A 16,520-nucleotide genomic window follows, 5' to 3' on the forward strand; every position below is an offset into this window, starting at 1 on the left:
AGTGCCAGCAATCAGGTCTTCCCACCGACCTTGTATATAGAAAAAAGTCCAAAAGGTTGCTGCACTTAAAAACGTCTTTGCTTTATTTCACAATATCTTCAGGAAAGATTTACAAAGCAAGTATAATCCTTTCAAGCAATATCAAAGGCAACAAATGAGGCATTTGTTGCCTTTGATATTGCTTGAAAGGATTATACTTGCTTTGTAAATCTCTCCTGAAGATATTGTGAAATAAAGCAAAGACGTTTTTAAGTGCAGCAACCTTTTGCACTTTTTATATATATATATATATATATATATATATATATATATATATATATATATATATATACACACACACACAGACTGTACAGCTTACATCAATATGGGGGCAAATGATGGAATCCACAATCCAGTCTGGGGGGGTCAGAGCATAGGGAACCCCAAATGTCTCACCAAGGGGGGAAACAAAGTATGGCACACAGGGGAGAAATCTATAATATACTAAGCAAGTAGAGAGCATAGTTAGTAGCAGGTCTATCTCTATATATCCCAAAGGGGGATAGGGGAGAAGGGGAGAAATTTACATGATCCACCCCTCCTTATACCTTACTTACAAAATATTCTTTCCAAGATCTTGTAAATTTCCTACATCAAGTGTTCCAAAATGTGGGTAGTAAGATGAACATTTGCATGTATAAACAAGAAATCATTGTACAAAAACAGAGAAACCAAGATCTAGGCCACCATTGTATGCACATTTGTGATATCTCACCCCATAAATTTCCATTTACATCCAATATAGAGGATGAACTGCTGGGTCCAATGTAATCCAAGGCTATGTAGCAATATCCCTAGAGGCAAAAAATACTATATGTGCCTTGGAATATACCCCAACTTCAGAACAACCCCTGCAACACAATGGCAATGCTTGTTACACTCGGGGGTCCCACCAAACCAAAAACAGCATAGCCAAGTCTCACCCTGTTATCCTAGGGAAAATAATAAGTGGAGTCCAGATATATACCGCTGGATATCTTGAAGGATAACATGTTGAGAAGAAGAAGGAGGGAGGGAAGAGCTTTAAGCTGACTAAACACGCCAAAACATCCACAACTCACAACAAACGCCACAACTGTACAGATGCCGCGTGACACTGACAGTGGTGAGGAAAGGAAATGCCGATAACCAGCATTTGTTTACATGTGATTGGACACAGCTGATCACATGGTAAAGAACCTACGTCATCGGCTATTTACCACAGTCGCTACTCGCCACCCGCGGGCACACATGCGTGGCAAGAATGGGAGGATGTCATATGACGTCCTCCCAGAACAATAGCAGTCCCACTGTCATTGTGGCTGGACGGGATCCAGTTAATATTGTTGGTTTAAATAACTTATATCCTGCAATGTCTACTGTAATTATTAGTGTATGAGTATGATCTCTATTAGTATGAAACCATGCCTGACAAAGGAAACTAAGGGGTCTATTTAAAGAAAATTTGTTGGACAAATGTGACAAACATTCATCCAGTCATTACAAATTCTGGCCGTAATTTAACTCAGCGATTTCCTATGATCATCAGCTCCATCTAGTGGCAATAAATAAGACATTTTGCCTCAATCAGTAAAAAAGCACAATACCTCATTATGGCGACTCGATGGAACCATTGATCATAATGCTGGTCACATTTCTTAAACACATTATTTTTAAAAATAGACCTCTAAGTGTTTGTGAAAGCTTACACCACAAAATGTACTCAACCAATGAAAGGTAATGACTCCACTTTTATTTTTCTACTGCTATCAATGGCCAACACTGTACAACACTTCATCCATGTCTTTGGTGATCTCTGATCTCCTTATGAACTGTTTCTTACATGATGAAGATCAGCCATGGAGTATATCTGAGGTGTATATCAGGGTGTGCTTCTTCCCCACATGAGAGCTGTGATGTCCAGCATCATTCATATAGAAGACATTTCCCACACTCAAGGCACTAATACACCTCGGGGGTTGTGTGGGATCCCTGATGTACAGGAAGACAGGACTTCAGTGAGAAACAATTCCCTCACTCAGGACAGAAAAGTGGCTTCTCCTGATGTCTCTGAGATCTCTGATGTCTGTAAAGATAAGGCTTCCGTGAAAAACATTTCACTCAGGACAGAAATACGGCGTCTCCCCGTGTGAGATTTCTGATGTGTGTAAAGATGGGACTTCTGTGAAAAACATTTCCCGCACTCAGGACAGGAATAAGGCTTTTCCCCCGTGTGAGATCTCTGATGTGTGTATAGATGAGACTTCACCGAAAAACATTTCCCGCACTCAGGACAGGAATGCACCTTTTCCCCCGTGTGAGATATCTGATGTTTGTAAAGATCAGACCTCACTAAAAAACATTTCCTGCATTCGGGACAGGAATACGGCTTCTCCCCTGTGTGAGATCTCTGATGTCTGTAAAGATTGGCCTTGTCTGAAAAACATTTCCCGCACTCAGGACAGGAATACGGCTTCTCCCCTGTGTGAGATCTCTGATGTGTGTAAAGACTGGACTTCCGTGAAAAACATTTCCCACACTCAGGACAGGAATACGGCTTCTCTCCAGTGTGCAATCTCTGATGTGTGTGAAGACTGGACTTCTGTGAAAAATATTTCCCGCACTCAGGACAGGAATATCGCTTCTCTCCCGTATGAGACCTCTGATGTGTTTGAAGATTGGATTTTTGTGAAAAACATTTCCCGCACTCAGGGCAGGAAAGTGACTTATCTCCTGTGTGAGATCTTTTATGTACATTAAGATGACATTTAAAACGGAAACCCTTCCCGCACTCAGTACAGGAAAAGCTCTTATCTGTTGGAAGGACGGCACCGTCCCTCACAGTCTGAGGTTCCTCAGGATAAGAGGAATATGATTGTCCTTCTACACTGTGTGGTGCCGGATGGACATTTGAGGTAGTCGGGTTTTCTCCTGGACTATACTGTGTGATGTCCTCATCTTCTACTTTACAGTCTGGAGACAAAGGGAGACAATCCTCTGAGGTTTTCCTCATCTCCCGTCCATCTACTAAAATAGAAATAAAAAGATTATTACTAGACATGAGCTGATTGGTTCCCCTAAACCAGGACTCCGCCCACACCAGGCAGCTTTGTCTCTGAGGATCTTACAATTTCCCCCTCAAGATAACTAGTAAATGGGTCTTCTGATCTCCTACCAGTTAATTTCTTTATTCATGGACCTTAGTCAGAGAGTGAGGAAATAACAAGAACTGTCTTTTATAGGAGTGACAGTGATGAGGGGATTATAGGACGAGTATCCCCACCCCCTCTATCACTCATTGCCATCTTCCCAACACAAGAAGTACTGCACTTCCTTATTTAGTCCATGATTTAGTCATGAATAACAGCGGAGCTGAGCCCCACCAAAGGTCAGAGAGTGAGGAGATTACAACCAAGATGAAGACTGGGCTGATCCTGAATTGGGTTATTGACTCCTCCCTCATTGTCACTTTCTGTTTAAGGTTCCAAAGTTTGAGGATGTTATCACATTGTTATCAACATGTAAAAGTCTGTGCTCCAATCAAATCATTAGATATAAAATGTCCAGCTGGTAGGAAAAGCTGAGTTAGACTTACCGGTAACTCCTTTTCTGAGAGTCTTCCAGGACAGCCCATGAGACCTTGGGCTCCTCCTACCAGGACAGGAAACACGTCACCCCCACCAGATAAAAGGGCGGTCCTCCAGGCCCATGTCAGTATTCTCAAGAACCGTAGGACCCTGCAAAACATATGCATAATACACATAACTTCAGACAATACCGGGTGGGAATCCGGCTGTCCTGGAAGACTCTCAGAAAAGGAGTTACCGGTAAGTCTAACTCAGCTTTTCTCCAAGCGTCTTCCAGGACAGCCCATGAGACGATGAGCCAGAACTTACCAGTCTAGGGAGGGACAACTGCCTGAAGGACCTTACGACCAAACGCCTGCTCCTGAGCTGATAGGAGATCCAGGCGATAATGTTTAATGAAGGTCGAGTAACTGGACCAAGTGGCAGCCCTGCAAATTTGTTCTGGTGAGGCACCAGCCCTCTCAGCCCAAGACGTAGACAAGGCTCTAGTTGAGTGCGCAGTAACAAAAGGTGTAGGGACCTCCCTAATTTTGTAAGCTTCCAAGATGGCTTGCTTTATCCATCTAGCCAATGTGGCTTTAGATGCACTATTCCCCTTGTGAACTCCAGAAAAGAGGACAAACAAGGCATCAGTTTTCCTAAAGGTCTTCGTGACCTCAAGATAGACCAAGAGAATCCTTCTTACATCTAGGAAACTAAATTTTCTTTCTAAGTCGCCCTGTGGCGAACTACAAAAGGTTGGCAATACAATGTTCTGAGATCGGTGGAATGTACTTGCCACCTTGGCCAAAAAACCTGGATCGGTTCGTAACACAACTCGATCCTCAAAAATCGTGAGGAAGGGCTCCCTAACTGATAGGGCCTGCAACTCACTTACCCTACGAGCTGAGGTAACAGCTATAAGGAACACAGTTTTTAATGTAACTTAACTTAACTGACATACTTTCCAGAGGTTCAAACGGAAATTCTACCAGAGTTTGAAGTACTAGGGACAGATCCCACGTTGGACAACTTCTCACCACTACTGGTCTGGCCCTAGAGATAGATTTGAAAAATCTGGCTATAGTGGGATTTTCCAGGAGAGAAAACTGGAGGAACACACTAATAGCTGCCGCCTGTACCTTTAAGGTACTAACAGAAAGACCTTTGTCGACACCCTCTTGGAAAAAATCCAAAATAGAGGGAATATCATGAGCTAATCTATCATTTTCAGATAACCATGAGTTAAACCTTTTCCAAACTTTGGAATATATGGCTCTAGTAACTGGCTTCCTGCAATTCACGAGAGTCCTGACTACTTTGTCAGAGAACCCTTGGGCGCTCAGTATCTTTTCTTCAGATACCAGGCCGTCAAGTTTAAGGAAACCACCTGAGGGTGTGATACTGGACCCTGCAATAATAGGTCTTCCCTTTTCGGAAGACTCCACGGAGGCTCTGAAACCAGAGACTGTAGCAGGGAAAACTATGGCCTCTTGGGCCAAAACGGGGCAATTAGAATCAGATCTGTCTCTTCCAGCCGAAACTTCCGGAGGACTTCTGGAATCAGCCTGATTGGCGGAAAGGCATAACATAGGCCTGGAGGCCACGGGTTTGCCAGAGCATCGATCCCCAAGGCTTGGTCTGCCGGGTTCATGGAAAAGAATATCTCCGTCTTGCGGTTGTTTCGGTTTGCGAACAAATCCGCTACCGGATAACCCCATCTCTTGGTGAGATCTGCAAAGACTTCGGGATGAAGGGACCAGTTGTCTCGGTCTATCCTGTGACGGCTGAGATAATCTGCCAGGCAATTGTTTTTCCCCTTCAGGTGTACAGCAGAAATGGAGGCTAGATTCCCCTCTGCCCATGAAAGGATCTCCTGGGCAATGGACTGAAGCCTCCGGCTTCTCGTGCCTCCCTGCTTGTTGATATACGCGACTGTCGCTATATTGTCTGACAGGATTTGGAGGTTGTGACCCCTGACCTCCATCTGAAAAGACTGGAGGGCTCTCTGGACTGCAAGCAGCTCTCTTTGATTGGATGAGGCCCTTGCCTCCTCTGGGGACCACTCTCCTTGCGCTACTGCATTGCTGAGGTGGGCCCCCCATCCCCAGGAACTCGCATCCGTGGTAATCCTTCGGGAAATGGGAAAGGACCATGGGAGACCTCCTGCTAGGTGCTGACCAGCTCTCCACCACCACAGGCTTCTTTTTATCCTGTCGGGAAGCCAGATCCTTGACTCCAGGGACCTTACGTCCCCGTCCCAGTTTCTTAAAAGAAACCTTTGTAACGGACGCTGACGGAGTCTCGCCCATGGTACTTGTCACGGAACGCCCCACACTCCGCTTGAGTGCTTCCGTCTGTATACCGCTTCCTAAGTTCTGGAACACGAGTCCAATGGATCTGGCTATAGAAACCCCAAGAACTAGACAACACCAGTCTTGGAGTACATCAGAACTGCCTTTTATTTTGAGATCTCACAGACCTTTATACAGCAGGGATGACTCAAAGCTAACCTAATTAACATGAGCTAATTTACTACAAAATGTACCCAGACCAGATGACAGACTTGTAGGCACCGAGCTTCACACATTAATATAAACACAATAGCTGGAGCTAATTACAACTAACAATACAAACAACAATCTCCCCCCTCCTCAGCCCAGACCATTCGTCTATTAGCCAGTGCTGGTGGCTAATGTGATCAGCTCTCTCAATTAACATAAACAACAATGGGTGAAAAGACTCTTAGAGCCACACTAAACACATTATAGCAGAATTGATGACATTAGCATTTAACAGTACGAGTCCCAATGGTATAAATCAGTCACCATTCTAATATGGCATATAAAGGGTTCCAGAGTCTGTGTGTTTTGGGGGGACATGGAGCTGAATCCATAGTAACATCAACCCCAGGGTCCCCAGGCATACAGCTCACAGAGAGCACCATTCCCCCAAATGCTAGGGCCCATAATCGGTGGGCAACAGGCCTGCATACAGTCCTCTCCAACAGCCTCCGTCCCGGCCAGGTCCGTGACAGTACTGCGGGAAAACATGAGGTCATAAGACCCACTGCCCTCGACACCTGTCTCAGAGAGACCGACTGGTTGGTCTGCAATGTAGACATAGTCTGGAACACTTTGGTAATCTTCTCCTGAGGAAGAAAAACTCTTTGGTTCACGGAGCAAAAATCGTAACCCAGATAAGTTACTTTCTGGGCCGGAATCAAGGACGATTTTTCTTTGTTTATTAGCCAGCCTAGGGACTGTAAGAAGTCCTGTACAGCCTGGAGATCTTCCAACAGCCTTTGGTATGATTTTGCCACTATCAGGAGGTCGTCTAAGTAAGGGATAACCGTTATTGCCTTTAATCTTAGAAGAGCCAGCACTTCCCCCAACACCTTCGTAAAGATGCGTGGGGCTGAGGAAAGACCGAAGGGGAGGGCCTGAAATTGAAAATGTCGGGTCCCCATACCTGTCTTCACTGCCAATCTCAAAAACTTTTGGAAGGCTGGATGGATAGGGATGTGAAGATAAGCATCCCTTAAGTCCAACGTGGCCATAAAGCAGTTTGGGTATAGTAGGTTTTTGATTGTAAAAACCGTCTCCATACGGAAATGCTTGTATCTGATGGACTTGTTTAAGGTCCGGAGATTCAGGATAAGTCGAAACTTTCCTGCCGGCTTTCTGACCACAAATACATGGGAATAGAATCCCTTGCCCCGCTCCGATCGAGGAACAGGAATCAGGACTTTTTGATCTAATAAGTCTCCGATCTGGAGACCCAAAGCCCTCGCTTTCTCCCGATCTTGTGGAGGAAATGTGACCAACAAACGTTCTGGTGGTTGGTGAACAAACTCCAGCCTGTACCCGTTGGTCACTAGGTCCAGGACGAAGGGGCTCCGAGTGACTGCTGCCCACTGTGGGATGAAGGCCCTCAATCTCCCTCCCACCGGGGAACACAAGTCACTGCGGCTTGGCGGGCTGTTGAGGAGGGTTAAATAGCACTCCCCCTTTGCCCCTGCCTTTGTGCCCAGTCCAATGCTTTTTCGGCCTGCTGTCCTTTTCTCTAGGACTCTGTTGCCTATTTTGGCCACAAAAAAATTTTCTGGCTGTCTGAACTCTCTTTCTCTCTGGAAACGCCTTTTTCTTATCAGCCGTGCGTTCCAGTGCCTCCTGTAGACCTGGGCCAAATAAATGATCGCCAGTTAAAGGAAGGCCACAAAGGCGCAACTTGGAGGCCGAGTCCCCTGACCAGGTCTTAAGCCAAAGGCTTCTCCTGGCCGAGTTCACTAGAGCCGAAGTCCTGGCTGACATTCTTACCGACTCAGCGGAAGAATCTGCCAAAAAACCCACTGCCTGAAATAGGAGAGGAAAAGACTTTAAAATTTGCTCTCTGGAGGTACCTGCTGACAGATGTGACTGAATCTGAGTCAACCAAACCTCCAGATTTCTGGCCACACAAATGGAAGCCAAAGCTGGTTTCAGGTTTCCAACTGCTGAGTCCCAGGCTCTGTGGAGAAGAATACCCCCCCTCTTGTCCATCGGATACTTAAGCGTACCCATATCATCAAACGCCAGGTCCGAGTTTTTAGAAACTTTTGAAAGAGGTGCGTCTAACTTGGGATTCTTATTCCATGGCTGCGCAGTGTCCTCATCAAAAGGAAACCTCCTTTTTAGGTTACTAGAGAAGAATGGTTTTCTCTCAGGATTATCCCATTCCAGTTTAATAGTATCGACCAAAGAACTATGAACTGGAAACACTCTTGATTTTCTCTTATGTAATCCTTTATACATAAGATCATGTTTGGATAACTGAACCTCTTCCTCTTTTAACTCAAGGGTAGTATAGATAGCCTTTAATAAGTCATCTACATCCTCAACAGATAACTTAAATCTTGAGTCTCGAGTGGATTCTCTATCTCTGGGCTCTGTATCTGACCCTGATTCTTCCAGAGAAGAACGGGTAGATCTGACCTCAGCCTCAGAGTCCTCACTCTCTGCCTGCTGCGGAGTGCTTACTGACGCCTTCAGTGAAGACGGACTCTCTGCTGGAGTCTGGAGCTTGTCAATAAGCGTTCTAAAGGAACTGAAGGTGGACGCAAGCTCATCCCTAACAGAAGTAAGCATCTTCTGGCAAGAGGCAACCAGGTCATCCTTTACTAGGCCGTCTATACAGGTGCGACAAACTGCTTTGCTCCATGAGGAGCTCAATTTGTTTGCGCAAACCGCACATTTCCTTTTAAGTGGCTGCGCTTGGGCCTTGTCCTGAGTCTTGGTCTGCAAGACAAAATAAATGACCCACAATGTAATTAAAGCCACACAATCACTCCGTAACACCACGTGCAGGAGGGAGGAAATGTGTCCCCTTACACCCACTACTACAGAGGGGGGAGGGGGAGGGAACACTCACAGGGATAGTAAGGTGGTGACAGAACACCCCAGGCTTACCTGTGAGGTGCTGGTGTTGGGAACTGCATCCGCTGCCTGTGCAGGTACTGCAGGAGGATCCATTCTGCCCCTCTTGGTCATCCACAGCCTGGCTGCTTAACACCAAGAAACACCAGCAGCCAGCGTTCTCTGTTCGCGCCGTCTATGAAGACTGGAACCTCGTCTCCGGCGCCCGATGATGATGTCATATGCCCCGGAAGTAACCCTCTCCAGGCACTTCCTGTGGGCCAGCTTGGAGCGCAATAGCTCTGCCCCTCGAATGCTGCGGCTTCCTCCATTCCTTGCTCAGATCAGCCAGGCTGTCGGCAGGGAAGGACAACCGAAGCTCAGCTGAGCTAGAGTGCAATGCACTGCGCTAGGGGCACGACCTCACACCGGTCCTGGCCCTCTCCAGGCACTGAGGACAGAGAACAGCAACACAGCCAACCTCCCCAGCGGTGTGCTGCTTCTGGCAGAGGAAGAGGTAAGTGATATGCCCCAGAAAAAAGCCATACAAAGCCCCTGCTTATAAGGCCTATGGGAGCAGGTTCCATGAACATGTTACCCCCGTCCGGAGGAAACACAAATAACTGACATGGGCCTGGAGGACCGCCCTTTTATCTGGTGGGGGTGACGTGTTTCCTGTCCTGGTAGGAGGAGCCCAAGGTCTCATGGGCTGTCCTGGAAGACGCTTGGAGAAATGTATGTAACAAAAGAGAATACACATTATGTTTATATATAGCAGAGGGTAGAGGGGAGAGAGCAGAAGTCAGGACTATGTAATGTACAACATATTGTATATAGTGCAGGGGTCAGGAGTATGTAATGTACAATATAAATTATATAGCGTAAGGTTCAGGACTCATAATAGTGGTATTTAGTAATCAGTGGAAGCCTAAGGCCCCTTTCACACTTGTGTGACTTGTCCTGCGACTGCAAAGTCGCAGGACAAGTCATACCCCATGATTTCTAATGAGTACCATTCATATCTGTAGAACTTCAAGTGGCACCGTCTTCAAACTGTTGTAATATGTTCACCGATTTATGTGGGACATTATATTATTATCTGTATGTACACATACAGTACGATGACGATGGTTGATTTGTCCGAGCCAACTGAATTTTAACATAGCAAGGGGACAGCTGAAGACCCTTTGATGTGTTAATGTTATGCAAGTCTACCTAGGTGTGTGAGGTATGGCCTGTTAACCTAATTGAACATTTCAAAGGGTGTTCAGGTGGTATCTGTTAATCTAATCTAATTACACATATCTAAGGGGACTTGTTGATGTTGATATGCGGGAGTGCAAATTGGGGTGGTTTATGACTGCAGCTGTTCACGGCTGGGGGTTGTTGTCTGTCTGAAAGACTAACGCATATCAAAGGCCTGAATGGAAACGGCCAATCAAATTGCTCAGCCATTCAGTGTCTAGTGAATATAACATGGCGTTCAGTCTATAATATAGTCTTGTCTGTGTATGACTATGAAGGCGCAGACCTAGGAAAAATGGGACTCTAAATTATATTTCCTCTGTCGGATTTTTTTGTCATCTGTGGACTTTGGACTTTGTTCTGTGTTGGAAGTCAATAAAGTGCATCTCTCTGGAAGAATTGGGTTGCTGCGGAAGAGTACTTACATCATCATTATATAACTACTAATTAATTATCTACACCACTATACTATATCACTACACAAAGTAGTCCCTATACTACTTCGGTCCGACTTTGATGCGAGTTGAGGTCCATAGACCTCGGATTTACACAGGCATTCCCTGAAATCGTGTGTCAAAATTGCGGCAAAATTGTGCAACTTTCAAGTCGCAGCAGTGTGAAAGGGGCCTAAATGTTTACATGAGACAAGTTGCAGAGATCCCACACCGATGCCTCCCATCTCCTGAGACTGCACTCAGTGACTTGGGTCTGAGACTATACAGACATATCCCTCCACCCAGCACAGTCAGCAGACAACAGAGCAAGTAATCCTGGGACAATTGCTCTGTCAGAGATTTTGCTAGGCCCAGGCATGGGGCAGAAGACCCAAAGCACATGTCCCAGGTGCCTAGGTCGGGTAATGCCTATTTTGAAAATAAACATATTTTCTGCAAGCTGAATCCCAGAATCTCCATAAATCCAGTCTAGATACATAAATTGTGTCTGCAGCACAGAGAAGGAAGATTATCCGAGAGAAATACAGGAATACAGGACAGGGAACACAGCTCAGGAAAGTGACCAGGGGATTACAGGCTGATATCACCCAGTCCCCGCCCTACTCTGGACCAATCAGTGAGCAGTATGGGTGGAGGAATGTATTTAGTGTTAATGACCCACCTGTGCTGATCTCTGTAGGAGTGTCCTCCTCTATAAATGTCCCCGTTATTCCATCCTCCTCCATAGACTGCTGATCATCCCTCACATACCTCTCTTCTTCTTCTGCTTTAACCTCAAATTCTATATCAATTGGATCTTCACTCTGAATCAATAAAATAAGAGTGAATGTTATCTGTAAGATATAAGCTTTATTATTGTGACATCACATAAAAAATCTACACATTGTCTCCATGAGTCTGTGTTTTATAAGCCGTCCCACCAACCTTGTAACAGTGAGGGATGGTGTGACCTTCCTGTGTGGAATCCCGGGAATACAGAGGACGGGGACATCTCTCTGTTGGGTTCCTGGTATTAGGTGGCTCCATCATATCCTTGTGTCCTTCTGAAAACTCCTCCATCACTCCATACTCCTCATCCTCCTCTTTATACTCTTCTTTAACATCAATATTATCATCCCCGAGATTTCCACTCTGAATATATGATAAAACATTCATTGTAACAAACATGCTGTGTATAAATCAGAACTACCAATAATTGTCAATCATCTACCTGATGATGGTGAGGGATGGTGTGATCTTCCTGTGTGGAATCCCGGGAATACAGAGGACGGGGACATCTCTCTGGTGGGTTCCCATTACTGGATCCATCTGTAGGAAACACACACACTGACTGAATACATTGTTTCTATGTGTTTATCAGATGATGGGGGATCTAGGTGGAGCCTCCGTACTGCTCTCTCCTTTACAATAAAGTCTCCTCTTACCCGGTGATGTGAGGGGCGGCTGATTGTCCATCATGACGTCCTTGTAGAGATCCTTGTGTCCTTCTAAATACTCCCACTCCTCCATGGAGAAATAGACAGTGACATCCTGACACCTTATAGGAACCTGACACACACAATGATACAGTCACCATCCAGACACATCCCTTGTCTGTTCCTGGATAATGTCCCAGAATTCCCAGCACCGCTCACCTCTCCTGTCAGCAGCTCCATCATCTTCTTGGTGACTTCTAGAATCTTCTGCATGTTGTGTCTCTCAGGTTTTAGGGAGTCACATGGAGGCACTGTGATGGTCATATGATCACCTGACTTCACAAGAGGAAATCTCTGTATTGAGGAACCAATAGGAATATCATGTTAGAATCTCAGAATCCTCCTCACCTCTCCAGTTAGGTCTGTGTTTTATTAATAGAGATAAGAGTGATGTCATGTGACCTCCCAGAATCCTCCTCACCTCTCCAGTCAGGTCTGTGTTTTATTAATAGAGATAAGAGTGATGTCATGTGACCTCCCAGAATCCTCCTCACCTCTCCAGTCAGGTCTGTGTTTTATTAATAGAGATAAGAGTGATGTCATGTGACCTCCCAGAATCCTCCTCACCTCTCCGGTCAGGTCTGTGTTTTATTAATAGAGATAAGAGTGATGTCATGTGACCTCCCAGAATCCTCCTCACCTCTCCAGTCAGGTCTGTGTTTTATTAATAGAGATAAGAGTGATGTCATGTGACCTTCCAGAATCCTCCTCACCTCTCTGTTCAGGACTGTGTTTTATTAATAGAGATAAGAGTGATGTCATGTGACCTTCCAGAATCCTCCTCACCTCTCTGTTCAGGACTGTGTTTTATTAATAGAGATAAGAGTGATGTCATGTGACCTCCCAGAATCCTCCTCACCTCTCCGGTCAGCAGGTAGATGATCTCCAGGGTGAGGTTTAGTATCTTCTCAGTCATGTGACTCCGGTCCTCTTCCATCCTCATTGATGCCGTCATTTGATCTATACAGGTCTCCTTGTAGACGGATAACTTTGGGAAATGAAAGTAAGAATTATTGGGTTGGTGTGGTATGGTCACAAAATAATAGGATGTGGATGTGAGGGGGGAATAGGAGGGTTGCTGTACATTTAAGAACTGCCCCCATGGGAACACATTCAGTTTGGCTGTTTAGTGTTTATTACATCTTGGAGGACCTGGGACCCTCTTGGCCTGCCGGATCAGATATCCCCCTTTCCCTGTTGGGTTTTGTTTTCTTTCGGGAATTGATTTTCAGCTGAAACAGAATTCCTCTAAAAACAAGTGCTCACCAATGAGTGAAGGAATTCCCTTCTTCATCTTACTTGATATTCCAGAACAAATCAAGTAACCACTCAGACAATAAGATGGTTAAGGTTGCCAGTTCTAAGGTTGCCAGGTCTGAAAAGTAAGTAGAGGTGGGGTGGGAGGGCCATCACAGACCCAGAGACCCCCCTCTGTCCCTCAAGAGTCCCCTGAGCCCTCCAGGCCACTATTCCCCTCAGAGCCCTGAAGCCTGACTACCCCCTCATGGGTCCCAGAGTCCTTCAGCTACGATACCCCTTCAGAGGCCCCTAAAGTCTTTCAGCTTTACCAAACTCTCACAGCCCCTCAGCTCCTCTACTTCCCTCAGTATTTTCCTCCCTCTAACACCAATGATGGAACATATTCTTCATGACAGGCTGGGGAATGTTTTCTTCCTCCTGACCAGCAATGTAAGAGGCTCTATGCTCCATACTCCTGACCCCTGCATTCCATCATTGTGTTGGCTGCATATTGTAATGATTGCCCATTGGCTGCCTGTGTAGTGTAATAATTGCCCTTTGTAGGCCATGTATGGTCATTGTATATTTATTGGTAGTGTTGTTTATTACTAGAATTTATCTCCAAAATGAAGAGAATGTTCCGGCCCCGTAAATGGGGAAATGTTTGGCCCCTGAAGGGGTTAATCTAGGTTTCCACACTATATATGTGAGTATCATCATCTGCTGGAGATAAAAGACATCACAGTGACTATGGAGGAAGAGGACGGACATGACGGGGGGTTACTGGGTGTAAATAGAAAATAAGATCTTATTACCTCCTCTGCTGCCTCTTCCAGCAATCTCTCCTCTCTACGTCCTGTTAGTAACTGACATCACTTCCTGTCTGTATTCCATAGAGACTTCCTGTCTGGATAGAAGTGAGATCACCACCTTGTGGAGCTCAGAGGAACTGCAGCCCCGAGAAACGTCTCGTAGTGTGAACACGACCTTGTGCTGAGTGTGTATGTACTGTATATCCACCATTATAAATAAAAAAAAAAAACCTGCACTATGTGTAGCAACTCAAATACCTACAAAAATAACTTATACCGGACTGCTGCTGTAACAAAGGTAAGTATTCCCTTTATCAACTAGAAGAGCATTATGTGTCACAGCGCTGTCCTATTGTGTGTGCACATAAATCATCACAAATACACTAAAATATGTGGAGACATTCATATATAAAGTGCTAGGTGCTCAAATAATATTCTCTGCAGATCTACTGCTTCCACTTTACACCTACTTCATTCATCTTATGGTGTTTATCAATAAATGAAGTAAACTGATCCATGTGCAAATTCATATACAACATAAAGTGCTTTGTGCTCAAGATGCTGTTCTCTGCAGATCCACTGCTTCCACTTTGCACCCACTCCTCTAATCCTATAATATTTGCTGCTATATTGAAAAAACTAAAAATATGTGCAAATTCATGTAAACATACAATATTTTTCTAAAAAAAAATCCACCAATCAATGAAAAGTTGATAAGGTGTAATGTTCTCGGTGCTCCAAACTGTGCCAGCTGTAGTGTAGCCACGCCTTCTTCCACCTCTTACACACGTGATGGTGAGGGCGCCCCCTTAGTAGTGCTTCCCCACTCACCAGAGCAATATGACTCCCAGCTTTTCATCTACCAGAGTCACCAACATCCTTCACACTCTCCTCACCTCCGATGGCAAAGGAACTGGATCCTCCTCGCTCACTCCTGAGAGTCTGCTGAGCTTTCTGTCATCTCCCTCCTAGACTCCTCCTCCGACCGCTGTTCCAGCAGGAGCTCCACCTCTTAATACACACTCAGAGCTCCGCCTCTTCATACACACTCAGAGCTCCGCCTCTTCATACACACTCAGGGCTCCGCCTCTTCATACACACTCAGAGCTCCGCCTCTTCATACACACTCAGGGTTCCTCCTCTTCATACACACTCAGAGCTCCGCCTCTTCATACACACTCAGAGCTCCGCCTCTTCATACACACTCAGAGCTCCGCCTCTTCATACACACTCAGGGCTCCGCCTCTTCATACACACTCAGAGCCCTGCCTCTTCATACACACTCAGGGTTCCTCCTCTTCATACACACTCAGGGCTCCGCCTCTTCATACACACTCAGGGCTCCGCCTCTTCATACACACTCTGAGCTCCGCCTCTTCATACACACTCAGGGCTCCGCCTCTTCATACACACTCAAGGCTCCGCCTCTTCATACACACTCAGAGCTCCGCCTCTTCATACACACTCAGAGCTCCGCCTCTTCATACACACTCAGAGCTCCGCCTCTTCATACACACTCAGGGTTCCTCCTCTTCATACACACTCAGGGTTCCTCCTCTTCATACACACTCAGAGCTCCGCCTCTTCATACACACTCTGAGCTCCGCCTCTTCATACACACTCAGGGCTCCGCCTCTTCATACACACTCAAGGCTCCGCCTCTTCATACACACACAGAGCTCCGCCTCTTCATACACACTCAGGGTTCCTCCTCTTCATACACACTCAGGGTTCCTCCTCTTCATACACACTCAGAGCTCCGCCTCTTCATACACACTCAGAGCTCCGCCTCTTCATACACACTCAGGGGGGAGAGAAAAGGGACACCTTTTAAAAAAAAGGGAAATACTAAAAACTGCACTCACTGAAGTTTAGCATTGGTAGTCATACTGCAACTGAAGGTTCAACTTGGCTGAATACCCATTCAGTCCAGCCATTCTCTCACCCCCTAACAAGGCAAATTCAGTCAAAACCCAAACAAAACAAAACCAAACAAGTGATCTGTTTATTGGTCCCTTATTGGTGACCGATGGGAGAAGGATCCCCTCATATCAGTGATCAGTGAAAGAAGGACATTTTTACATTATCATGAAATTGTTGTTACTGAGAGACAGAAATTGATCAATTCTGAGGGAACCCCTAGAGTCCTTTGGAGGAACCCTGGTTGATAAATGAGAAAGGCTGGACTAGGCAGTAATATATTTCTATCCCCCTTGGTGGGAGTGGAGATGACCCATCTATAAGGATATACAGTACATACACACACAGCACAAGGCCGTGTTCACACTACGAGACGTTTCTCAGGACTGCAGTTCCT

The 16,520-nt window shown here is 45.6% G+C and overlaps 2 protein-coding genes across 2 annotated transcripts in view; both read right to left on the reverse strand.

Annotated features, from left to right (window-relative positions):
• Positions 1–351: 351 nt before the first annotated feature.
• The window catches only part of LOC141121903 (uncharacterized), a 67,708-nt gene continuing 51,539 nt past the window's right edge, over positions 352–16,520 (reverse strand). The window contains exon 2 of the mRNA XM_073611658.1: positions 352–2,825. Coding sequence (XP_073467759.1) covers positions 2,057–2,825 — 769 coding nt within the window. The 3' untranslated portion in view covers positions 352–2,056. The remainder of the gene's footprint in view (positions 2,826–16,520) is intronic.
• On the reverse strand, positions 11,214–14,259 carry LOC141121890 (uncharacterized). The gene is made up of 7 exons (XM_073611645.1): positions 14,207–14,259; positions 13,012–13,140; positions 12,312–12,446; positions 12,102–12,225; positions 11,888–11,985; positions 11,602–11,808; positions 11,214–11,480 (listed from the first exon to the last, which is right to left on the reverse strand). The coding sequence occupies exons 2-7, from the start codon at positions 13,105–13,107 to the stop codon at positions 11,277–11,279; spliced, it is 864 nt and encodes a 287-aa protein (XP_073467746.1). The 5' UTR covers positions 13,108–13,140; positions 14,207–14,259; the 3' UTR covers positions 11,214–11,276.

Source organism: Aquarana catesbeiana, unplaced genomic scaffold, assembly GCF_042186555.1.
Source record: "Aquarana catesbeiana isolate 2022-GZ unplaced genomic scaffold, ASM4218655v1 unanchor233, whole genome shotgun sequence".
NCBI lineage: Eukaryota > Metazoa > Chordata > Amphibia > Anura > Ranidae > Aquarana > Aquarana catesbeiana.